We start from the raw sequence: 22,561 nt of genomic DNA on the forward strand, positions 1-22,561 counted from the left end.
TCCTCACCCAGACCCAGGTACCGACCCGCTCGTACATGAGCCTCTGCTCAGCCCGTCACACGCAGTTGCATCCTTCGGCTTCGACCAACCCATAGGCGACCTATGCTCTGTACATAGCCTCGACTCTCAGTGATCAGGGGACCAGGCCAGGATGCACATCTCCCGGTCCATCTGGGGGTCCATTCGGCCTGGGTTCCATCTCAGCATGGTCGCTAGCCGTCACCGCCATGTGGCGCTCCGGCTGTGGCACGATGAGCATGCATCCCATGCCTGCCCCGGGTGTGGCGGGGAAGCAGCCTACAGCATCCAGTCCGCCATCCGGCCCACCACCTGGCCCACTGGCATATGGCCCCACCAGCAGTGCCAGCATGTCCATCGACGTTCATACTCACCACCACGGAGAATCATGTCTATATTAAGCGCTACAAATGGGTCGTGTCTAGAGAATGACGTCGTGCGTTCGATCCAGCGGTGGGCATACGCTCGAGGCACCGCTTAGCAGCAGCACGGGATGGGGATGATGCAAATGTTGCAACTGCGGTCAGTTGTTATGCGCAGCAGCCAAGTATAGCTGGCCAACTCACTGGCATGGGAGGATGGGAAGGCCGCAGAGCTTGCCGGGGCACCCGCCACGGAGACGGAGGACGTTCTCGGTCTGTGGCGACTCGCCGTGTGGCGTCGCGGTAGCGTCTGGGGTTAGTCACGTCTGGCGCACAGTGTGGTGCAGGTTGCTCACTCATGGTGTTCTTGGCGGTGGGTTGCTGTGCCACGACGAGCTGGGGCGTGTCGTCCTTGGGAGGGTACTGGGTAGGCTGCATGGTGTTGGAGTGGTTGGATGTGAGTTGTGTGAAAGAGAGAGAAGAGATAACAAGGAGACGGAAGCACGTTGCAACTTGGATTGGAGCAACAATGACAATGCTTATCGGATGCTTCCCTTGGCCCTTGGACACCCGCCCTTGGACACCTTCCCATCGAGGCCCGTGGTTCCCTCATCGTCCTCCTCTGCCAAGGCCCCAGATCCCCAGATCCCCAGAACGTTGGCTTTGCATTTCCAGCTGCGCTCCTCGCAGCTTGACAGTGTTGACAGTTGAATGCGGTGTAGAGGATGAGCAAGGGGAAGAGATGACATCACTTAATTGGCGTGAAACGACGCGTTCGTCCTACAAGGCGCGCTGCGTTTATTGTGACCACGTGGTGGTCAAACGCCTACATTTTTAGGCGCGAAACATTTTCCTCTCACTGTAGCTCGCTCCGTTGTTGCTTCTTTTCGACTTCGAGACGCACACTTTCATACAATCCTGACACACCTGACACTCGTACTTGGTCAACATCCTCGCCTCTCAACATACAACACTTCCCACAGCTCGACGCTCCATCGATCCACGTTCTCACTACATCTCTCCAGCTATTCAATTGCCACAAATTGTGCGCGTGCCGCTGCCCTGCAAACCTCCACATTCGACCTCGTTCTGGCCCTCTCGCGCATCCGCCCTCAGCAAGCTCAGCTAGCTTCTAGCGCTCTAACAGCCACACACCCTAATCCCCTCCGCCATGACCCAGCCTGTTCCCACTCGCCGCACCACCTCCCTCACCGGCAGCTCGCGTCTGTCGCTGAGCGTCGGCACGAAGCAGGCGCCCGTGACGCCGGGCAACGCCGCTGGCCGCCACCCCTTGCGCCAGGAGTGGGTTCAGTACTGTGGAAAGAGCTGACAGCCAGTTGGTCGATCAGCTACGTCCACCGCCCGCCAGGAGCCAAAGTGGACTATGAGAAGGAGATCCATAAGGTCGCGACATTTGGCTCGGTGAGTGGAGGCGGACAGGAGTGGAGTGTGCGAGTCATACGCCTCGTCGGAAGCATGTGTCGGAGCGCATGCAGCAACTGTGCGCCGCGTACCTGCTCTGATACGTTGACATATTGCTGATAGGAAGCTGACAGCAGATTGAGTCGTTCCTCCACCTCTACGCGCACCTCACCTCGCCCTCGGACTTGCAGCCCGTGACTGATCTGCTGTGTTTTCCAAGCAGGATTCAGCGCCCGGGTATCTGGGAGGAGATGCCAAAGTGAGTTGTTTTGTTTTCAGCCTCGACTAACAGGCTGCCATGGAGCCAAGCTGACACCTAGCGGCGGCAAGTTTACGATCCGGTTGCTGCACCCGGTCACGCCAGTCCTGTACGAGTCGCTCCTGTTTGCTCTCATCGGCGATCAGTTTGACGAGTCGGACAACGTCGTTGGATGCGTGCTGAGCGTGCGCCAGACGGAGGACATATTGAGCGTGTGGGTAGAAGAGGAAGGCGACTCTGTGCGGTCTGGAGCGTTGCGGTGAGTATCAAATAAACGCTCAGCACTGACCTGCAGAGAGGAGATCCTCTCGTTGCTGTCGCTTCCGCCCACGACGCTGTGCGAGTACCGTTCGAACAAGGCGCTGCTTGACGCAGCGTCGTCAATGAACAAGGTGGACGGTGCGCCCCAGGAGGGCGTGCACAACCAGCAGGCGAACCAGTCGCTAGGCTTCGGGCACCACCAGCAGTCCCAAGGCTTTGGGCAGCAGCGGTACCAGCAGCATGGTATGGGGCAACACCAGGCACCCCACGGTGACCGGGGGTACGTTAGGGAGCCCCGTGGCCCGAGGGACGACGCGGCGCGGACCGGTGGATGGGGTAACGGATTTCGCAGGGAGCAGTAGTCTCCGAGATCGACAGTATTGATGCATCAGCGGGCCAGAGGAGCCGGTGATATCTGGGCTATATGTCTTGGATGGAAGTGGCCGCCACAAAGGACTGGTTGCGGCCAGAGTTACCAGGCTTTCAAAGTCAGCATTGGATGAGGTCATGTTTGTCTAGGGCCAGAGAATCATAATAGTGGACGGATTGTGATGCGCCGGATTTGCCGGAAATCCGGCCCGCTGCAAGCAGTCTAGAGCAACAGCGGGACATTCCGCCAATTCCGCAAAGTCGTTCACATCCACCGGTTTTCGGCCTAAGGTGCCATATTCGGCCGAGGCGAACACTGATGAGGGGCGTCCACTAATGCTGGAGATAGATCGTTAAGGATTAGTGGACGCCGCTCATCAGAGGGCAAAATCTTTGTACTTCCGACTGTACATTTCCAAATGCAATTTAGTCGTGCCTCACACGTAATAAGTGGTGGCACTTCGATACATCGAAGTGTGCGAATGTCTGACAGGGGAGCCGTACGTGCTAGCCAGCTCCGTATCGATGAGATATTGTTGTGGCCCGGCAGCCCCCCTGGTCCGTTGCCTGGTGCCCCCATGACGATGAAAATGTTATGACTAGGAAATTCTGACAGCTTTGAGAGCTGGATGCGTCTTGTCATCAACGAACTCGCGAGTGTTATTCCCGCTCGTAGGGTACGTCTACATCCGACAGGTGACTTGGCCATCCATCAGGTGCGAATCCCCGCATCCGTCATGTGACTGGAAGGAATTACGTGGGTTGCTGGCTTGTGGACGGCCCGGTGGACGGCCCGGGGTAACTCCTGAACTCCCTGTGCACGCAGGCGCACATGCTGCTATTTTATCTCCACATTAAGCTCCATTCCCCGCATGTGGTGCCAATGTGGCCCTACATGCCCCGTCCGAGGCACCGCCTGGCTCCAAAGGCTCGTAGGCCCATTGTGCTCAGAGCGTCCACCTCGGCGCGCCGGACCGCCGGGCCGCTTGATCACGCTTCCCCGGATCCTCGGATGCCGAGCAGTGGACGGTGAGTGCTGGACTGGCTGGGGTGGACCATACTTTCTGATCATGGCACCCTATAATACCCACGACGATCGTTCAATGCCCCTCACCAACTCAAGGCAGCGTTTAACAACAAGTAGCCCCAACCCTCAAACACAGCGTCTCAAGCTTCTATCCCAACGTCAACATGGTCGACCACAAGTGAGTGAGATCCCCTCTACTGTGATCGGGGAATATCCGGGAAAATTCATCGGGGGTTCTTTCCGCAAGTCAGCAGCCACTGCACCACTCCATCAGAGTGCCACCAGCCTCCAGCCGCTCACCACCTCATCTTTCCACCTAGTGTGGTACACCATGTAGCCCCTCACACACCCGTCTGCAGTATGCTGACGCCGCAGGATCGATGAGCGCCGAGAGAGCGCGATCGAGTCGTCCTACACCTACCCCGTCAAAGGCGGGTTCTTCCAGCACTCCCGCGCCTACATCATGGCCGCTATCGGCTTCATGGGCATCTTCCTTTTTGGCTACGATGCCGGCCTGGGAGCAGGCGTGCTTGCCCTCCCGACGTTTCAGAACGAATTCGGCCTCGCCGACGCCAACGGTAAACCCGTCCCCAACCTGGAGACATTGCAAGGTAACATCGTCTCGATTCTCCAGGGTGGTGCCTTCTTCGGTGCTCTGTTCGGCGCACCAGTCGAGGACCGCCTGGGCCGCAAGAAGGCTCTCATGATCGGTTCCGTCATCTTCATGATCGGTGGTATCATCCAGACTGCCGCCTTCTCGTCCCTTGACCAGGTCTACGTTGGCCGCTTCGTTGCCGGTTTCGGTGTTGGTGCCATGTCCACAGTCTGCCCAACCTACGCCTCCGAGATTGCGCCCAAGGAGATCCGCGGCCGCATCACTGGTCTCTTCCAGATTGTCGTCGTCATCGGTGTCGCCTTCTCCTTCTGGATCAATTACGGCGTCTCGTTCATGGACGCCAGCGCCGGTGCCATGCAGTGGCGCATCCCCATCGGCTTCCAGATCGTCCCCGTCGGCATCATGATGCTCCTCCTCCCCTTCCTTCGCGAGTCGCCCCGCTGGCTCGCCATCAAGCACCGCGACGAGGAGGCTCTCACCAGCCTTGCGTGGATCCGCAAGGCTTCCGAGGACGACCCGGCTGTGCGGCTGGAGATGGCCGAGATCACCGCCTCGATCAAGGAGTCTGAGGCTGCCACCTCGGGCGCCAGCTGGCGCGAGGTCTTCCGCAAGGGCAACCGCTTCCGCTTCCTCATCGCCTTCGTCATGTTTACCCTCCAGCAGTGGTCTGGCCAGAACTCGATCTCATACTACGCTCCCATCATCTTCAAGTCGATCGGTCTCCGCGGTCCCCACACCGGCCTGCTCGCGTCGGGCATTTACGGCCTCGTCAAGATCGCTGCCACGTCCATCTTCATCTTCTTCGGCGTCGAACGCTTCGGCCGCAAGAAGCCCCTTCTCGTTGGTATCTTTATGATGTCGGGCTTCCTTTGGATCATCGGCGCCATCTTCAACACCAACGAGCCCGACCCGAACGCTACGAGCCCCTCTCAGGCTTCCATCGCCATGGCTGCGATGATCTACCTCTACGTCATCCCTTACTGCTTCTCGTAAGTCGTTTTGATTAGCCAAAAAATAAGGAAAAATAAAACTAACAAGAAGCGTCGGTCCTCTCCCTTGGGTTATCTGCTCCGAAATCTTCAACAACCGCACTCGCCACTACGGCCTGATGATCACCGCGATGTCCCAGTGGCTCTGGAACTTCGCGGTGAGCATGGCTACCCCCCACATGGTCAAGAAGCTTCCCCACGGTGGAATCTTCTTCTTCTTCGCGGCCATCAACATCATCTCGTTCCTTCTCGCCCTCTTCTTCCTCCCGGAGACCAAGGGTGTGTCTCTCGAGGCTATGGACATCATTTTCGGCCTCGTTACTGCTGAGGAGCGCGAACACGACCTGGCTGCCGCCGCACGTGGCCTCCACGTTGAGAAGGACGGCTCGGAGGCTCACACGAATGAGGTCAGGTACGACCGCGACCGCAGCGACAAGGTCTAATCTGTGCCGTGAAAGGGGACTAGGATAGGTAGTCCTGCTGTTGGAACGAGTTGGTAATTCAAATGCAACTGCATGTTTAGCTGTGATATCCCGAGCAGAGGTTAAGTTTTTGGGTTGGCAGACGTGACTTTGTGGCGCCACATCCAGGTACACCCGGCTTTTCTGTATATCCGGGATCGATCCCAACTCTGCAGATAAATCCAGGACTGGCGGTGATGCAGCATTGGTGTCAGGTATGACATTGCCGCCACACCACTGCACTCTCACCCAAGTAGCACCGTAGTCGAGTCAACTCCACACTGCAATGGTGGCGACGCAACCTTAACATGTACTCCTTCCGTATTTGTGCTCTAACGATGTAACAATCAGTATCTATTTGCCTATCGCAACGGGGACTGGAGTGATCATCTCAGCTGTCTGTCCACTGCACTCGTATTGCCATCTTATGTGGCAACCCATCTAGCTAATACTACATATGTATGGGTAGCCTGGTGAGGTTGGACGTGCGGCCGCCATGGCGCTGTGGCAGGGCTGTGTTAAGGCTATATTCCGGCTTCAGCACGGCTAGGTCACGGCTACACTACCTGGCTGCGATGCTCTGCCTGACGCCACGATGGTGTTGTCCGCATAGATGAATAGTGCTTTGCGCCTTGAAATTCCCAAACACTCACCCTCACCGTTCATCAGTTGACAACTCTGGAGGAATAAGCCCACTATTTCTAAGTCCGCTCCACCTTTGAAACTGTGACCCACATACCACTGATACATGCCGTTGATCCTATGACCTTACAATTTCCCATGTTTTTCTCCTTGTTCTCGCCTACCTCCTGCTCACACATCGGTGCTGTCCTTGGAGCGGACAGGCTCAACGCGGTGCTCGGAATTGCCCTTACCGCCGTCGACTGAGCGGCGGCTCGCGTTCTGCTCAGCGCGGAAGCGCTCAGTGAGGACAGAGTGGGCGGTGCGGGGCGAGATAGCAAAGAGCTCGTCCATGTACTCGAGAGGGATGCCGGACGTCTCGGGGACGCAAAAGTACACGAAGGGGATGGAGGCGACCATGAGCGACGCGAAGAAAATGTAGACGCCAAAGCCCATCGACGCGAACATCTGCGGGGTGAAGCGCGCGATGAGGAACGCAAAGAGCCAGTTGCTAGCGGCAATAAAAGCCTGAGTTGCGGAACGAATAAAGGTCGGCATTGTCTCGGCTCCGAACACCCAGGGAGTACCGTTCCAGGTGGGGCCGTAGAAGCAGGTCCACAGGTAGAAGGCGACCATTGCGCTGATGCCGCCACCGTGGAGACCGCCCGAGGGGTTGTCCTGGGGCTTGGCGACGGCAATGTAGATGCCGATCCAGTACATGCAGATTGCGCCGCCCGCCGAGCCGACGATGAGGAGGAGCTTACGGCCGTACCGATCGACCAGCCAGAGGAGCCAGACGATGGCGACGGCAAACTTGAGGAGGCCGAATACACCGGTGGTGAGGAGCGAGGTCGAGGTGCCAGACACGCCAATGGACGCAAAGACGGTGGGCGAGTAGTAGTTGATGGCGTTGATACCGGTGACGTTCTGGCCGACGAAGAGGGCAATGCAGAGACCGAGGCGCTTGAGGTACGAGCGGTTACCGAAGAGGGTTTTCATGGGGGCGAGGATTCCGTGTCCAGCGCGCTCCTCGTCGTACTCGATTGCCGACTTGATCTCGAACATCTCTTCCTGGACGTAGGTGTGATCAGCTGGCAGGTTGCGGATGACGGCGAGGTTGGCGAGGGCAGCATCGAAGCGGTCGCGCGAGGCGAGCCAGCGGGGGCTTTCCTTGACGGTGAGGATGCCGACCGCGAGCATGCCACCAGGGATGAGCTGGACCGCAAAGGGGATGAGCCACTGGACGTTGCCGTAGGGAATGTGCTGGTTGACGCCGTAACCAATCCAGAAGCCGACGACGGCACCGATCTGCCAACCAAGTTCGTAGAGACCGATAAGGCGGCCACGGATAGCGGGTGGCGAGATCTCGGCAATGTAGATGGGCGTGAGGTTGGACGCGACACCAACACTCCAGCCAGCAATGATGCGACCGGCGTACATGATACCGAGGCCGGTCTTGCCTGAGGCGACAATCTGGAGGACTGAGCCGACAACGAAGATGAGCGAGGCGAAGAAGAGGCCCCACTTGCGACCAAAGTAGTAGCCGACAAAGTAACCCGACAGCGCACCGAAGAAGCAACCGGCCTGGTAACACGAGACAATATTGGCAGAGAGGAAGTTGAACTCGGTCTTTGTCTTTGAGGAGAGACTGAACTCGTCCTTGAACGACTTGAGCGCCATCGCAGAGCCGATGAAGGCGGACTGGCATCAGAGAGCGCTCACAATGGTTACTCACGTCGTAGCCGATCATGACTGAACCCCAGCACGCCATCGACGCGAAAAAGTAGACGCGCCAGTTATACACCTCCTTGGGTGTAGGCCGATCCTCGACGATTGTGAGCTTGACCATGTTGAGTTGTTGAGCTGTTGAGCTGGCTTGGGAATGGAGAAACAGTGTCTAGCTCCTCACGGTCCTTTTAACTCGCAAAAACAATCCTCAACATCGACTGTGGACCTCCACCTGATGACCGCTGTCAAGCGTACGACGCCAGCCCGCAATATTCTTGGTGGCGGTGGAGCCAGGAAAACTCTGGCTTCATGCCGCACCGGTAGTGGACGGAGCTTGCGGAGCTCTGACCTCCGTCTACCCAGATGCCCAGCCGGGACGTTCCTGGTCACCTGACAGCTCAAAGACCAATCATATTTGGCCATTGATGCTGACGTTGGCCAACTCGGATTTATCCACCCTGAGAAACGGGTATATGCGCACAACTTCCTGACACTTGCACAGTCCATCGTTGAGCAGCAGGCACAAGCCCAGAGTGACGATGAGACGGTCACCGGACGTCTCAAGTTGGCAGGGGTGCCAAGCGAGGCAAGGGTCCAAGGTGGGGCACAACGGGGCCGTGATATCCATGCAGTATCCCTTTCAAGACGAGGTGATTGGAGATATCCGGGGTATGTCCTGGGACCGACAGGTTACCCTCACCTCTGAATGTGCAAATTGTCGAAAATGGGCGAAAAACCCGGTATCGGAGCCTGTACTTCCGAGATCCATCCCCGCCACTTCCCTGTCGCTTCCCCACTACGGTGGACATGGCCCCGCGAAGGTTGTCCTTATATCCAGAGAATATCCAGGTGGCGCCAGGATGACAATTCCTAGACAGCGGCATCTCACTCCAACATCGGCCCAAAGGTGACTTGCTCAGGTGACTTGTACATGATCATTTATTACCATCACCAGGATATTTGATCTTGATTCTTTTCCTTCTTCTTGTCTCTCTTCACACACATATCGCCCATCAATACACACACGCACAGACCTCGCCATCATGACGCACACACAACCAGGGCCAAAGGACATCTACCTCTTCGGGTTTCCCATCGCGCACTCTGGCGCTCCGAGCTTACATAACCTCGTCTTCGAGTCGATCAGCAGTCCGTGCACGTACAAGCTGTGGTCAACGTCGGCGGTCAACCAGGCAGTGCTGGACGAGCTGCGGAGCTCCTCGTCTGGCGGTGCTGCGTGAGTCCTCCCGCTTTCACGCTGACGCCAGGGTAACGATGCCACTCAAGGCCGAGATCATAAAGTACCTCGACGAGATCAGTCCCGAGGGCTACGCAACCGGCGCATGCAACACTGTCGTTCGGGTCGAGGAGGACGGGGCCACCAAGCTCGTTGGCACGAACACCGACTTCCTCGGCGTGCGTAACAGCTTGTTACAGGCGCTCGCGTTGCAGTACTCCTCGGTGTCTGTTGGCACTACGGCGACGTACGCGCCTGGCCAGGCGAGCGGGATGGTCATTGGGGGTGGTGCAACCACCCGTTCAGCGGTGCATGCCCTGTACACGCTGGGTATGAACCCTGTCTTTCTGGCCAACCGCGACGCGGCCGAGGTGGCCGATACAATTGCACACTTTGACTCGCGGAGTGACCCAGCGAACCCGAACCGCCTGCGCCTGATCCACCTGACGAGCGTCGAGCAAGTCGAGGGCCACCTTGGGCCCAACGCGACCAACCGCCTTCCCGGCGTGGCCATGATCGTCGGTGCCATCCCAGGTAAGCAATCCTCTCAAGCGTTCGCTGACTCCAGCCATTGCGCCCAAGAGCTTAGAGGAGCGCATGGTGTACACTATCGCGACACACGTGTTCACGCTCCCCTTCCAAGCCGGCGCTGCAGAGGGAGACCTCCCGGTCCCCTCTCCCCGCCTCTTCCTCGACATGGCGTACAAGCCGCGCCTGACGCCGTTGCTCAAGATCGCGGCAGCTCTCGGGTGGCAGGACATTGGCGGCATCCTGGCCATGATTGAGCAGGGTCTGGCACAGCAGCGCATGTGGAAGATGGGGAGCTCGAGCGTCGCGGTTGCGTCAGACGAGTCCCTCCTCGACGCAGAGACGTGTCGCAAGGCACGCGAGTTTGTCGAGAACATGAAGGACATTGTGCCGACCGAGCCTGAGATTGATCGTTCCAAGATTTCTGTTTAGATTATTGATGTATTCTGTACCGTGTATGGCATGTATGTTGAGGTCGGGTTGGGATGGTGGGCAAAGGGAAAAAGGCCCTTCTGTCGGGCCTTCCGCTTGGCGATGTCGCATTCCGCCCTCTACACCATCGCACAGCTGGCACATTGATGCAAAGTCCTAGATGGGTCTGACGTAAGCCAGCGTCGTTGTCGCTGGGCCGGGCGAGATCAGACTAATACATTACATTTACATCTAAAGCTTGGGCTTGTCCTCGGTCGACGGGAGGATATCGCCCTTCTCCTTTGAGACTTTGAGCAATTCCGACCCGTCCGCCGAGAACTTGTGTGTGAACGCCTCCTGGTCTGCGTCGATAGCGACAGTCTGCGTCCCATACGCACAAACCTGACCCTTCATATCGTAGAATGTGATGCGGAGGAACCCGAGTCTCCGGCCTATGATCAGAAATATACATGTTTGGACGCACCGATCTTGACGGGCTCTGAGACCATATACAGGTCGTCGCCGAGCCGGCCTGATGGCCGCACAAACTCGCACGAAATGTTGGTGCTCACGCTGCGGATCTTGGGCAGGCCGAGCGTCTGCATCCCGAGCCACGTCACGTCATCGACGAGCTGGTGTCAGCTTACCAGATACAAAGGGAGAGCGCACAGTCATGACAACGCCGCCGTGCACGTTCTGCCGTTAGCTCTGCAGTGGTAAAGCATACCCCGTGGCCATTCAGATGCCTCTCCTGGACCTTCATTTTGAGCTCGGCACGACCGGGGCGCGCAGAGACGACCTCGACCGAGTTGCCAAAGACATTGTCGTCGTGGTCTGCGTCAGTCAGCTGTGAATCAGGTCGCCTCAATGTTGCAGATGCAATTCAGGTCACCTGAATGTGGCAGATGCTGCAAGTTGCTGAAGACTCACTGCCCATGATAGACTGGGCCCAGCACTAGAGTTAGCGGGACAGCGACGGCGACGTACTTCCTTGACATGCTCGTAGCAGGCGGCCATGGTGAGAGTGGTCGGGGGTGGGGAGTAGATAGTGTGTTGTAGGGGCTAGACTGGATGAGAATGAGGCTAGAGATCCTCAATGAGATAATGAGATGATGGGATGAAGAGATGAAGAGATGAAGAGCGGAGGGGAGAGCAGTCGCGAGGATCAACTGGTCGACCTTGCAAAGATATCGCTGCTACTGATCCGGATACCCCTTGCAACATAACCGGGAGTCGGGAGTTACCGAGTCAGAGATTTCCCACGTGGCAGTGTGCCTTAATGATCACCCAACCCAAGGACCGACATGACACTCTCCTCAATACTCGTCAGATCCGCATGGCTCACCGCTCTCTCCTTCCCTCTCGCTCTCGCTCTCACTACCTACACTGTGTATCCTCTATAAACGTCGTACAAAGCCGACCTGGTCTATACCCAGAGCGCGCCGCGACACAATGACACCCACGAGTTCCTTGATTAGTTCCTCGAGGACGATCATGTTATCCAGCACGCCAGAGAGGGTTGTCACTGTCCTTTTCTGCTTGGACTCTGGTTCGGGCTTGGGCTTGGGCTCGTCAGGCTCCCTAAACTTGTCCGTAAAGACGTCGTCTTCCGGTATGGTCGCCCGCCGCCATCCGTCGGGACGGACCACAGATTCGACGTCAACAGTGACAGACGCGGCGGCGTAGTGGCTCGCGAAGGGTGTGTCGTGTTGGGGGAGTGAGGAGGTGCGTTGCGGCGTGGACGAGAGGGTGGGCAGCGCAGGGAGGGTGGGCCGGGGCACTCGAGGGGGACTCGAGGGGAGAGGCGATGCCGAGGGCGGGGTGCTCACCGGCGTCGTAGGGCGGCTCTTCTTCGGACTCCAGAAGGAACGAAGCGACGTGGCGAGCGATACGCTCTTCTTCCTGTCTCCTAGGGGGCTTCCGAAACTCCCTATCCCCAAGAATCCGGGGCTCGCAGCCGGGGGCGTCACCACGTCCTCGAGCATGGCGCTCATCGCCTCCTCTAAGTGGTCAGCGAACAAGAGTCCCTGTCGCCGTTCCGAGAGAAGTCTGTCGAAACCTGGTACGGCTGCGCGGAATCTTCCGGAATGCCGCACGAGCTCTCTCAGGACCTGATACAATGCGGGTAGGGTGTGGTGTCGAGGCTCGTCGCGCGACGAGCCGCGGCTTGGAGCCGCGTCGAAACTCGTATCGGAGGCACTGTCGTCTATTTCACAACTCGACATGCCCTCGTCACAGTCGTACAACAGCCACCCGGCCAGCGAGCGGTGCGGGCACCGGACTAGCGCCGAGAGAGCGCCTGTTAGCGCAATGTTGGTGTCAGCGGGCTGGGTGAACCATCCCGCTAAGGCGTCTAGGAGCGCATGTACCATTGGGTCGCTGGGAGACAGAGCGTGCTGGTACGGGTCGAGGTCGTACTCGCCCACCCTTATGAGGACAGGCTTGCCGTCGTCGCTTACGAATTGGAGGGGTACGCGCGAGGCGCGCCAGCACCCGTCCGCCTCGAGAAAGTTGTGCGCGTCCATGATGTAGCTCCCCAAGCCCGAGGCCTCCGTGTTCTCCTGCACCGCGTCGTCCAGGCGGGGTACGAGGGCGCCATACAGCTCGTCCTCTTGCAGGTGGACGTCCGCTGAGTTCACGGGGGCGGGGAGGGGAGATGGGAGCGTAGCGGTGAAGGAGGGTGTGGGCGAGGAATGTTCAGAAGGAGGGAGGGACGGGCGCGCGAGCGCAGTGGCTGACGGCATGCGCACGAGCGACAGCAAGCTCGGCGCAATGTACCGGCAGTGATCAGACAGCAGGGCCTGCAGGAGATGCAGTGCCGCCGCCTTGCTCGCCGGACACCACGACTTGACGTTATCCAGGATCAGGTCGCGTAGCGTGAACCGCTCGTCGGTGTAGTACCCTGGTTTGACAATGGCAGGCATAAAGTCCATAGCGCCGGTCTTGCGTGCCCTCCGTTTTCTTGGAGAAGCAAAGACGGGCACGGCCGCGTTCGCGTCCATTAACACGTTAAGGATGCGCTGCAGCACCGGCCCGTCCTCAAGATTAGAGATGACGACGTCGAGGTACGTAAGCACGGCGACAGCGCTGCCGTCCGTACTGCTGCACTCGAGGATGGACGGGTAGAGGACGTTGTCGACGAAAGCGGTTTGCAGCGCGTCTAGGGTTGCGTCAGCCACGGCCGGGCCGAGGGCCTCAGTGATCGACACGGTCAGCGCGTTCGGGTCGGCGCGCAGAGAAGCCGCACGGCACCGATACATGATATCGCCAAGGAAGCCAAAAAGCTTGAGCAACAGGTCGAGCTGGGCTCGCACGTCCTCATCGTTGGAGAGGAGGAGGTCGTCGTCGATATCCTCGTCGGCCTTGGTGCCGAGGATCATGCCGCCGTTCAAGGCCGCATCTTCGTCGCCCTGCTCCGCGAGAGTCGGTACACGCAGCTTGCTCGGCAAGAGTGAGTACGTCGCACCCAGCCCCGCAGCCATGACGTCGGCAAAGTCCCCGTCGAGGATATATTCTGCGAGCGCATCTCGCGCGTCCTGTAACGGATCGCTGCCATCTGGCCCAGGTGTTCCGGCTAACGTGTCCCCACCCTCATCATCGCGCGATAAAAACGCAATGTCAAAGAGGAACAGGATGCCAGCGCGTGCAAAGTCGCCGATCCTCCCTTCGCGGTGCACGAAGCGCAACAGGTACGAGAAGAGGAGGTACTCGAAGTGTGTGGCGTCGGTCTCACGCCGACTCGCACTGGCGGCAGACGCTGCATCAGACGCGAGTTCGGGGTAAAGACCGGGAGTTGCGCGGCCTGAGGGCGTAGATATGCGTGCGAGGGGTGGAGAGAGGGCGCGCGAGATCTGAGGTGGAGAGAGCGGGGTTGGCGAGAGGGCGCGGGAGGAGAGATGCGGTGAGAGGGAGGAGGAACGCGGTGGAGTCGAAGGGAGCGTGGCGCGGACTTGGGGTGGGGAAGACGGTAAGGGAGCACGGAAGGCCGCTGGCGAGGGAGCGCCGGACGAGTGGTGTGGGATGAGCCACCCGCGGTCGTGGAAGAAAATGAGGAGCAGGGGGGGGCTGGGGTTAGCCAGCCTCGAGAGCGCAGCGAGAGGCGGGGTTGGGCTGGGGGCTGGGGTGGTGGGACTGAAGAGAGAGCACAGGAGGCCGTGACAGAGGGGGAAAGAGATGAGAGACACTCACTAAGCCCTCATGCGGGAACACAGGATACACATGAGGTCGACAAGGTCGTCATCGAGGTACGCCGGGTCGTCGTCAACAGCAGCCGCCCCAAAAGCCCTCGCCGCGCCATCGAGCGTCTCAGGCTCGCCGACACACGAACGCAGCAACCTCCGAAGAGGACGATGCACGGCGTTGTGGACGAGGAAGCGTTCGGGCATGAGGACGACGAGGTTGTTGACCATGCGGAGGACCTCAGCTGGGGTTAGCGTCTGTTCCCACCACCGCAGAGCTCTCCCACATCTATCCTCTAACCCCAACCCTAGCCCCTCACCCACCCCGCTCAGCGGACCTTGGGTCCTCCTCGCTCCTTGCCGATCGCCGACTCACCCTTCACACCCCTCGGCCTGTCGCGCTCACACAACCTCTCGAGCGCTGCCAACATGTCATGCCTGAGAAAGTATTCGAGACAGGCGCCAGTCGTATCCTCGTCCGTCCGATTACTCTCGTACACCAGCGCGTCCGTGATGTGTTTGAGCGCCCTCGGAACTGGCGAGTACGCGATCCCCCTAGCGAGTTGCCGTTCGTCTGGTGCTGTCAGGGTCGTGAGGACGGCGGACCACGCAGCGTCAAAGGCGGGAAGAGCGTCGGGGCGTGGCCCAGCCGCCGGCTTGGGCGCCTGAAGGAGGCGCGTGAAGAAGGTCGAGACCTCCATGGCATGCCGGCGGATGATAAGAAGTTGATGTTGTCTAGATGTGTGATGAGATGTCAATATCGGGTGGCCACGACTCCCGTGCCTGAGGGTTACGGCCCGAGCGAGACGGCATCAATCCAGATCCAATAAACCATGCTTACATCCTGTAGATTATGAGGTACAACGAGGCTAGAATGCAAGATTGGTCTAGGCTAGGCTGTAAAGGTCACCCATTCGGGGCGGGTTACCTCTACGATTGGGGGTGGTACGTTGCTCGCACCCATGTCTACGAGGCCCGGGGACTGGGCAGGGATACTGTCGTCGTAGTCGCTTGGGCATGTGCTCGTGCTTGACATGACGCTGCTTGTCGAGTATTTTCTCTGGGCAGGAGGGGCGGGGGCCTTGCGCCGCGCGCGTGACCGGATCACCGGGACTGGCGTGCCTGATGCAGAGCGGTCGACAGGCGAATCGACATTTGTGCTCGCAGCTGAACCGGGACGCTCGACTGCGCCAGCCGAGACGTCGATCAGGCTCGTCACACGCACCGGGTTGACGTCGGTGTATGGCGACTTGTTGGGTTGAGGGAGCGCCGCTATCAGCGATCCAAGGTTGACAGTAATGTCGGGTGACAGGCGGCGCGGCTTGAGGAGGACAGGTGGCTCCAAACCGGGAGCGCAATTCTCGCAGTCCTTGACCGCAGAGAGGCAGCGGTTCACGAGCCGCTTGGTAGTAGGGTCGACGTCGCGGATGTGCTCGTTCGCAACAAGAGAGTCGAGCACCAGCTTTAGATGAGAGCGTTTGTACGTGTCCTCCTTCATCTGCGAGTTGCATATCAGCGGGTACAGCACACGGAGCATTGTGTGCCGCAGCTGGTTGAGCTCGTCGGGGAGGTCGATGAGCATGCGGATAAACACGTCGATAACCACGTGCAGATCGTTCGAGTAGAAGTACTCCTGTGTGCCTGGGGTTGTGAAGAGCAAGTAAAGCATCTTGAGGATGATGAGCTGAGCGCCAAGACCCTCGGGCGTCTCAACATTCTCTGCGCGGTTGAGCATAAAGCACATGAATTCGCCGAAAGCCTTGCTGTTTCCCAACCGCCGCATGAGCACAACGAGCACACGGTTGTGTTTCTTTGTCTCCTCGACCACACCCACTTCCACCGTGGCCCGCTCGTTCATGATACTGGCAACGGAGACGGGAGCGACGCTGTGAGCGCGTGGCCGCCTAGCGGACCTGGGAGCGACGAGTCCGACGGGTCCAAGCTCGGGTTCAGATTCCTTCTCCGCTGAGAGATTCGAGTGCGACGAGCAACGCAACCGCTCGGGCTTCTTGTGATGCTTTGGCAACGACCACACCATGAACTGTTCGTTCAGCGCGAGGATGAGCTTGACCACCGCTTGTCCTAAGACGTCGTCGCGGTCGCTGCGTGACTGCTCGACAATGTCAAACAGGTGGTCGATGAACGTGTCGTTGAATTGGTCGAGCTCGGTCTCGGTGAGACGCATCACCCGGCACACTTCGTACAGAAGCTGCGTGGCGGGGAGGTGTAGGCGGTGCTCGATGGGCGGCAGGCCGTCCACCCACCCGTCGTCGTCTGGCTCGACGTCAATCGTCTCCATGAGCGTAGGTAGGAGTTTAGCCCATTTCCGGTGAGAACGAAACAATGAGGGATGTCGCTGGCCGTAGTGCGCAATGAGATAGTCCCAGATGTACAGCTCGTGGGGGTTCGTGATCTGTGGTCAGTGCCGAGTCGCCGAGTCAACTATGACACCTACATCCACTGCCTGCGACATCATGATCCCCACCATTCGCTGGTCGTTGTATTGAAACAAGTCCGAGTCGAGGAGCAGTTCCATGGCGCGCCGAATATCTTCGGGGTCTCGCAGAAAGTCGTCTGCCGTCAATCCCAGAAGAGGGGAAGCGAGAGGACGGGGCGCTGCATACATCACAGCCCCACATGTGCACATGCGATCCAGGCGATTCAGGACACCTAAACGTCGCTACTGCGCAGCACCCAGCACCCAGCAGGCAAGCAAACATGCAGCACGCGCTTACATGCAGCGCGCACTTTCACCAGCACTTACCGTGGTATTGTCCACAAAGTCGGACATACTGGATGAGGATCTCGTCGAGTTCCTCGAGCGTGCCCACGCCGTCGGGTTGGCTGAGAAGCCGGTATAGTTCTTCGAAGAATGCGTGCTGGTTCTCGAACCTCATTCGCAGTGGCGCAGCGGGGCTCACGGCCAGCAGCGCACCATTGCCGTTTGGGTGTGGAGCGTTTCCATTCCCATTCCCGTTCCCGTTCCCGTTATGTTCGGTGGGTGGGTCGCGCGATCGCCGCCGCGAATGTGTGCGGTCGTATGGCACGGCGTGTGCGTGGGGGACTGGTGGGTCGCGTGGCATGTCGGGGAATGGATGTGGGGAGGGGGGAGGAGAAGGGGGAAGGGGAAAAGGGGGAGGGCGTGGTGCGGAGGGGTTGGTTGGGAGTGGGCGGGGAGTGGTGAGGGAGGGCCGGCTGGTGGCGGGAGTGTGGCCGAGAAGGGCTGGCGGCGGGAGGGAGTGTGGAGTGAGGGGCCTGGTGGGAGGTAGCGGGGTGAAGGGGGAGGGCGTAGTGGAGTGAGAGTAATGGAGGAAGGGAGTGTGGTGGCGTGTATGTATGTAAATGCTATACTTGAGGGACCGGGAGTCGAGAGGTAAGACGAAGTGGGAGGTGAAGAAGTCTGGGTCACAATTGGCAAGTACAATCGAAGAGAAAGAGATGGAATGGGCAAAGGTTGACCCGTGTATCAAGTTAGGATGGCGTTTGATGATGATACATACAATATACACGACCAGAGCCAAGGCCGGGGGGGGGGGGGGTTACGAAGGGACGGGGGTCCACAAGGGACGCATGGCTCCGAAGATTGCAAGACCACTCCGTTAGCCATTAGGTCTCACAATGACGGAATCAAATTTCATATATGACCAAGCAATCAAAGCAAAGGCACTTGGCGCTCTTCCCCTGCATCCCCTGACAACTCTGATACTAGACTACTCTGATACATGTACGCCATCACCGGGCCGATGTCCCCGTAACGGCCCGACGCTAGGCCGAAACCAGCCAGTAATCGAACCAGTCCTGTCTGCTCCATGCCCAACCCTACGAGGTGTCCAACGCCAACGCCAACGCCAACGCCAACGCCAACGCCAAGATTCACTGTGACGTTTCCATACCCAAAACTTGGCATCACCGCCACCAGTCCAGAGATTCAACACGTCAGCGGCACCACCTTGTCAACCCACGCCCGAGTTGCACTACTAGCATTAATGCACATGGTCTAGTGTTTATGGCGTCCAAATCTCTCCGTTAGCGCTGCAACAAAACAATCTCTCACCTTAACTGTCTGGTCCACAGAACCAGTCGCAATGACGTTGATTCTGCGCGGCTCTTGGCTACCGTTCGCCTTTCCGTCGCCGGTGTCTGTTCCACCCATCAGTGCCCGGCCCCATGCCATGCAAGAGACAAAGTGACCGTGCGCATCAATGGTCTTGATACACCGACCGTTGACGAGGTCCCAGATCCGGATCGTTTTGTCGTCCGATACCGACAGCAGGTGCTTCCCGGAAGGGTGGAAGACCAGCGCGCGCACCCAGTTGTCGTGCCCAGACTGCTTGTGAGCGGAGACCCATGACATCACTTACCAAGACTCGCAAGCATTGCCCTGACACAGCGTCCCACAGTCGGATGGCCTTGTCGCGTGACCCAGTGGCCACGAATGCTCCTGGTGCTTTCGCGCGGTTACCAGCAGCTGCAGCGGGCAGCCCGGACAGCTCACGAATAGCTGCGTACGACACGACTGGTGCGAAGACGGCACACTCGACAACGTGGTCGTGTCCTCGCAGCTCCGCCTTGGTCTCGCCAGACGCGATATCCCATACGCGTGCAGTCTGTCTCGTCAGTTCGGTTCCAACCTTCCTCCCACCTGGTCGTTCGACGCGCTGACGAGCCATCGCCCGTCCTCCGATGGCACAACTTCGCGCACCCAGTCGGAATGGCCGATCAATGTCTTGATGCAGTAACTTGACGTCAGCACGGTTGCGGTCACTGTTGCCCATTGCTCACCCTGTGGACACATCCCAGACCCGGATGGTCTTGTCCCGCGAGGCGGATATCAACTGCTCGCCAGTTGGCATGAAGCGCACACTCGAGACCGAGTGGTCGTGGCCGTGCAGCGTTTTCGTATTCTTATACTCATTTGCAGGATCCCAGAGCTTGATAGTCAAGTCAGTAGAACACGTCGCTAGCATCAGCACCGCTCTGCAAAGTCAAGCGCACCCATCGCATTTCCTTTTGGGTCAAAGTCGACGTCCGTGACGGCCTTGGTGTGGCCCTTGACCGTGCGCTCAAAGTCCCCGCTTTCCCAATCCCAAATCTTAACGCTAGCGTCCTCGCTGGCACTCGCCAGCACGGTCCACGTCGGGTGGAAGGCCACTCTTGTAATTGTTCCGCGGTGAGACTGGAGCGTGTGCCGTGGTGGTGCGCGTGGGATGAAGGGCGCAGAACTAGAGGCTGAAGCAGTCGGACGCGTGGGTGATGCGAGTTCCGCCAGCAAGGCGGCATTTCGCGACTCGAGATCCATAATCTGCGTGTTAGATTTGTTGTGAGCAGGAGATAAGCATGCCTTCTTTTGCAAGCGAATAACGCTCGTCCACTTCTTCTCAAGCAGCCCAGAGTACTTTTCCTTGGCCTCGCTTGGGTCAAAGTCGGTCATGTCGGCTTCCCGTGCCAGCACTGCGAAGGTATCGTTCATGCCGACAGCCTGAAGGTAAGAGAGCATTGCGCGGTGCCTGTGCGGTACATCGTGATCGTAACAGGGAGCGAGGAAGAGATCGTGATCGAGATTGAGCAAAGTTGGCCGAGAAGGGAGAGAAGGATGGAGGAAAGGCGGCGTCAGCAACGGCTCCTGCGTAATCTCGGGCGGCCTCGGCGCTGTGTGGTGCGTTGTGGATGAGGGCCGTGCTCCACTCACATCTCCTCCTTCTGCCTGTCCGACAGCAATGACATGGTGTGGGGGGAGTGAGAGCCCGCCACTTAAGGCTCAGGCTGTGGTGAGGGGGAAGGGTGAATGAGAAATAGGCCGAGTTGTTGTGATATCGCGGGAGGCGCAGTGGAATGCGCACGGCTGCACTGTGATGTCTCGTGTCTGGAGAGTCTCGATGGCGATCAGAGTGGAGGAGAATGCAGTCTCAGTCAAGATGCGAGGAGATTTCACTTTGATGATGAGGATGTATTGCGTGATAGGGAGGACGATGATGAGTATGGATGTAGGATTTAGTAGTGTAGAAGGTGGGAGGTAGATGGTGGATGTATGTGTGTGTTGTTGCTTGGACCACCTATTCACCCTTTTGCACGCGCGCAAACTAAACCACCACACAAACCACAATGGCCTGTTCCTTACTTCCAACTCTCCTCCACGCCACCACCTCCCCAGGGCTCCCAGGCCCCCAGGCACTAACAAGCCATGTCTTTAAACCAAACCTGACCTCCACAACATCTGTTAATACGGTTATTATCACTACCCAGTAATCTCCATTCATCACACGGTCATTACCGCTTTGCTTCTACTTTGGATCTTGGCCGGCAATAGAAGAAGGGCCATCCTCTACCCCTCAAGAAACCGGTCAACAACCACCTCATCTTTCATCTCACATCTCTCTCTCTCATCTCACTCCCATCTTCTCCAGCTCGTCAACACCCACACACAATGACCAACGTCTCCCAGTACAACGGCCAGTTCTTCCGGGCCACCTCCCCCGTTGACAATGTTCTCCTCCTCGAGATGAACAGGTGTGTATCCCGGCATTGCACCTTCCCACTACCTCCAATCGCTCATAACCATTATGCTGACATGCCCACAGGGGTCCCGTCAACGCTTTCCATGACGCGTGAGTACTACTTTCAAGAGCTCACGGTGCATCGCTCAGAGCTCTAACCTATAGGTTCTGGGAGGAGATGCATGCGACCCTCGACCGTGTCTCGATGGACGCCGACGTCCGCGTCATTGTCCTTGCCTCGGCCTTGGAGAAGATCTTCACCGCTGGCCTCGACCGTAAGCTGCCGTGGCATCCAGAGCTAACACCCAGTCAAGGCGACGCACATTGGTAAGGGTCAGGCGCTCGACGCAGCCCGTCAGGCCTTCGACACCTACAATCACATTTCGGTAAGCCCACTTCTATACTTCCGGCAAATAATACCCGGCTAACCGTTAGCGTTTCCAGGCCGCCATTTCTGCACTCGAGAAGTGCCGCCAGCCGGTTATCTGCGCGATCAACGGCATCGCAGTCGGCCTCGCCATTGACATTGCATCTGCATGCGACATCCGTCTCTGCGCCGAGGACGCGACTATGGGCATCCTTGTGAGAGGCCGAATATTACCGAACTAACCAGCAGGAGGTCAAGGTTGGCCTTGCCGCCGACATTGGCACTCTGCAGCGCTTCCCCAAGATTGTCGGTAACGGGTCGATGGCCCGCGAGCTCGCTCTTACCGGCCGCAAGTTCTACGCTGCGGAGGCCAAGGAGATCGGCTTCGTCAGCCGAGTCGTCCCGGGGGGTCGCAAGGGTGTACTTGGTATGGACAGTAACATGGAAAGGCCTGACAATAGACGCGGCGATCAAGCTCGCTGCCGAGATTGCGCCCAACAGCCCTGTTGCCGTTGTCAGCACCAAGCACATTATGAACCGTAAGTCATGACGATGGGATCGCAGCTGACGCCAGACGCGCGCGACCACGGGTAAGACGGAATCCTGAACTAATACTGACACGTGCAGCGTCGACGCGGGTCTCGCGTACCAGGCAGCATGGAACATGTGAGTGAGACCGACGATCTCGGCTGACGACGCAGGGGTATGCTTCAGACCAAGGTGAGATTGACATACTTTGGGTTGCTGTTACGACACTGTTTTGAAGACATAACCCCTGACATACAGGACACCCAGGTCGCTATGAAGGCGCAGCTGGCCAAGACAACGCCGCGCTTCCCCAACCTCGACGCGAAGCTCTAAAAGCAGAAAAGGCAGGTAGAAGACGTGGGAGATCTGGGAGCTGGGGAGATGCGGCTTGGTTGCAGTAGGGGATGGATGTAAACATGGAATGAGGGGGCATATCTGTGGAACGCAGAGGCACTTTGTAAACGTTTGAAAGATGCCGGCGCGTCTGCGTGACTGTCATCAAGTGAGCCATGAGCCATGAGCCATGAGCCATGAATCACCACAGCCCAGGAGCGGGGAACGCGTTCTAGGGACCGAGAGTTAAGCAAAGTAAATAACAGAGTTACGGAAGACTGGGAGAGCATCTCCCGAGATGAAGGAACAGGGACTCGTCGTGTTTGAGACCCTGGATCGTCCCCACCCCTTC

At 58.3% G+C, this 22,561-nt stretch overlaps 10 protein-coding genes across 10 annotated transcripts; 4 read left to right on the plus strand and 6 right to left on the minus strand.

The window, feature by feature from the left end:
- Positions 1 to 495: 495 nt before the first annotated feature.
- Positions 496 to 818, minus strand: CcaverHIS019_0606120 (uncharacterized protein; the record flags this gene model as incomplete). The annotated part of the gene is made up of 3 exons (XM_060603089.1): positions 496 to 535; positions 585 to 690; positions 737 to 818. The coding sequence occupies 3 exons, from the start codon at positions 816 to 818 to the stop codon at positions 496 to 498; spliced, it is 228 nt and encodes a 75-aa protein (XP_060459418.1).
- A 733-nt stretch (positions 819 to 1,551) lies between these two features.
- CcaverHIS019_0606130 (uncharacterized protein) lies at positions 1,552 to 2,684 on the plus strand (the record flags this gene model as incomplete). Its single annotated transcript, XM_060603090.1, has 5 exons — positions 1,552 to 1,682; positions 1,718 to 1,802; positions 1,940 to 2,061; positions 2,123 to 2,320; positions 2,357 to 2,684. 5 exons carry the CDS (start codon positions 1,552 to 1,554, stop codon positions 2,682 to 2,684), a joined length of 864 nt encoding a protein of 287 aa, XP_060459419.1.
- A 1,198-nt stretch (positions 2,685 to 3,882) lies between these two features.
- Positions 3,883 to 5,766, plus strand: CcaverHIS019_0606140 (uncharacterized protein; the record flags this gene model as incomplete). Its single annotated transcript, XM_060603091.1, has 3 exons — positions 3,883 to 3,896; positions 4,094 to 5,323; positions 5,376 to 5,766. The coding sequence occupies 3 exons, from the start codon at positions 3,883 to 3,885 to the stop codon at positions 5,764 to 5,766; spliced, it is 1,635 nt and encodes a 544-aa protein (XP_060459420.1).
- An 831-nt stretch (positions 5,767 to 6,597) lies between these two features.
- Positions 6,598 to 8,254, minus strand: qutD (uncharacterized protein; the record flags this gene model as incomplete). The annotated part of the gene is made up of 2 exons (XM_060603092.1): positions 6,598 to 8,106; positions 8,141 to 8,254. 2 exons carry the CDS (start codon positions 8,252 to 8,254, stop codon positions 6,598 to 6,600), a joined length of 1,623 nt encoding a protein of 540 aa, XP_060459421.1.
- A 922-nt stretch (positions 8,255 to 9,176) lies between these two features.
- Positions 9,177 to 10,330, plus strand: CcaverHIS019_0606160 (uncharacterized protein; the record flags this gene model as incomplete). Its single annotated transcript, XM_060603093.1, has 3 exons — positions 9,177 to 9,370; positions 9,402 to 9,904; positions 9,939 to 10,330. The coding sequence occupies 3 exons, from the start codon at positions 9,177 to 9,179 to the stop codon at positions 10,328 to 10,330; spliced, it is 1,089 nt and encodes a 362-aa protein (XP_060459422.1).
- Positions 10,331 to 10,561: 231 nt separating this feature from the next.
- Positions 10,562 to 11,326, minus strand: CcaverHIS019_0606170 (uncharacterized protein; the record flags this gene model as incomplete). Its single annotated transcript, XM_060603094.1, has 6 exons — positions 10,562 to 10,761; positions 10,794 to 10,941; positions 10,979 to 11,005; positions 11,037 to 11,143; positions 11,240 to 11,264; positions 11,297 to 11,326. 6 exons carry the CDS (start codon positions 11,324 to 11,326, stop codon positions 10,562 to 10,564), a joined length of 537 nt encoding a protein of 178 aa, XP_060459423.1.
- A 380-nt stretch (positions 11,327 to 11,706) lies between these two features.
- CcaverHIS019_0606180 (uncharacterized protein) lies at positions 11,707 to 15,188 on the minus strand (the record flags this gene model as incomplete). Its single annotated transcript, XM_060603095.1, has 3 exons — positions 11,707 to 14,374; positions 14,498 to 14,732; positions 14,864 to 15,188. 3 exons carry the CDS (start codon positions 15,186 to 15,188, stop codon positions 11,707 to 11,709), a joined length of 3,228 nt encoding a protein of 1,075 aa, XP_060459424.1.
- A 191-nt stretch (positions 15,189 to 15,379) lies between these two features.
- LDB17 (uncharacterized protein) lies at positions 15,380 to 17,570 on the minus strand (the record flags this gene model as incomplete). The annotated part of the gene is made up of 3 exons (XM_060603096.1): positions 15,380 to 16,900; positions 16,943 to 17,061; positions 17,252 to 17,570. 3 exons carry the CDS (start codon positions 17,568 to 17,570, stop codon positions 15,380 to 15,382), a joined length of 1,959 nt encoding a protein of 652 aa, XP_060459425.1.
- Positions 17,571 to 18,491: 921 nt separating this feature from the next.
- Positions 18,492 to 20,211, minus strand: LIS1 (uncharacterized protein; the record flags this gene model as incomplete). Its single annotated transcript, XM_060603097.1, has 8 exons — positions 18,492 to 18,506; positions 18,542 to 18,814; positions 18,849 to 19,094; positions 19,130 to 19,226; positions 19,270 to 19,447; positions 19,483 to 19,789; positions 19,829 to 19,994; positions 20,177 to 20,211. The coding sequence occupies 8 exons, from the start codon at positions 20,209 to 20,211 to the stop codon at positions 18,492 to 18,494; spliced, it is 1,317 nt and encodes a 438-aa protein (XP_060459426.1).
- A 700-nt stretch (positions 20,212 to 20,911) lies between these two features.
- On the plus strand, positions 20,912 to 22,209 carry CcaverHIS019_0606210 (uncharacterized protein; the record flags this gene model as incomplete). The annotated part of the gene is made up of 11 exons (XM_060603098.1): positions 20,912 to 20,994; positions 21,066 to 21,092; positions 21,147 to 21,256; positions 21,291 to 21,367; positions 21,417 to 21,563; positions 21,598 to 21,775; positions 21,810 to 21,887; positions 21,923 to 21,938; positions 21,976 to 22,014; positions 22,050 to 22,068; positions 22,135 to 22,209. The coding sequence occupies 11 exons, from the start codon at positions 20,912 to 20,914 to the stop codon at positions 22,207 to 22,209; spliced, it is 849 nt and encodes a 282-aa protein (XP_060459427.1).
- Between the last annotated feature and the right edge of the window lie 352 nt (positions 22,210 to 22,561).

The sequence above is a fragment of the Cutaneotrichosporon cavernicola genome (assembly GCF_030864355.1).
Source record: "Cutaneotrichosporon cavernicola HIS019 DNA, chromosome: 6".
In the NCBI taxonomy this organism is placed as follows: domain Eukaryota; kingdom Fungi; phylum Basidiomycota; class Tremellomycetes; order Trichosporonales; family Trichosporonaceae; genus Cutaneotrichosporon; species Cutaneotrichosporon cavernicola.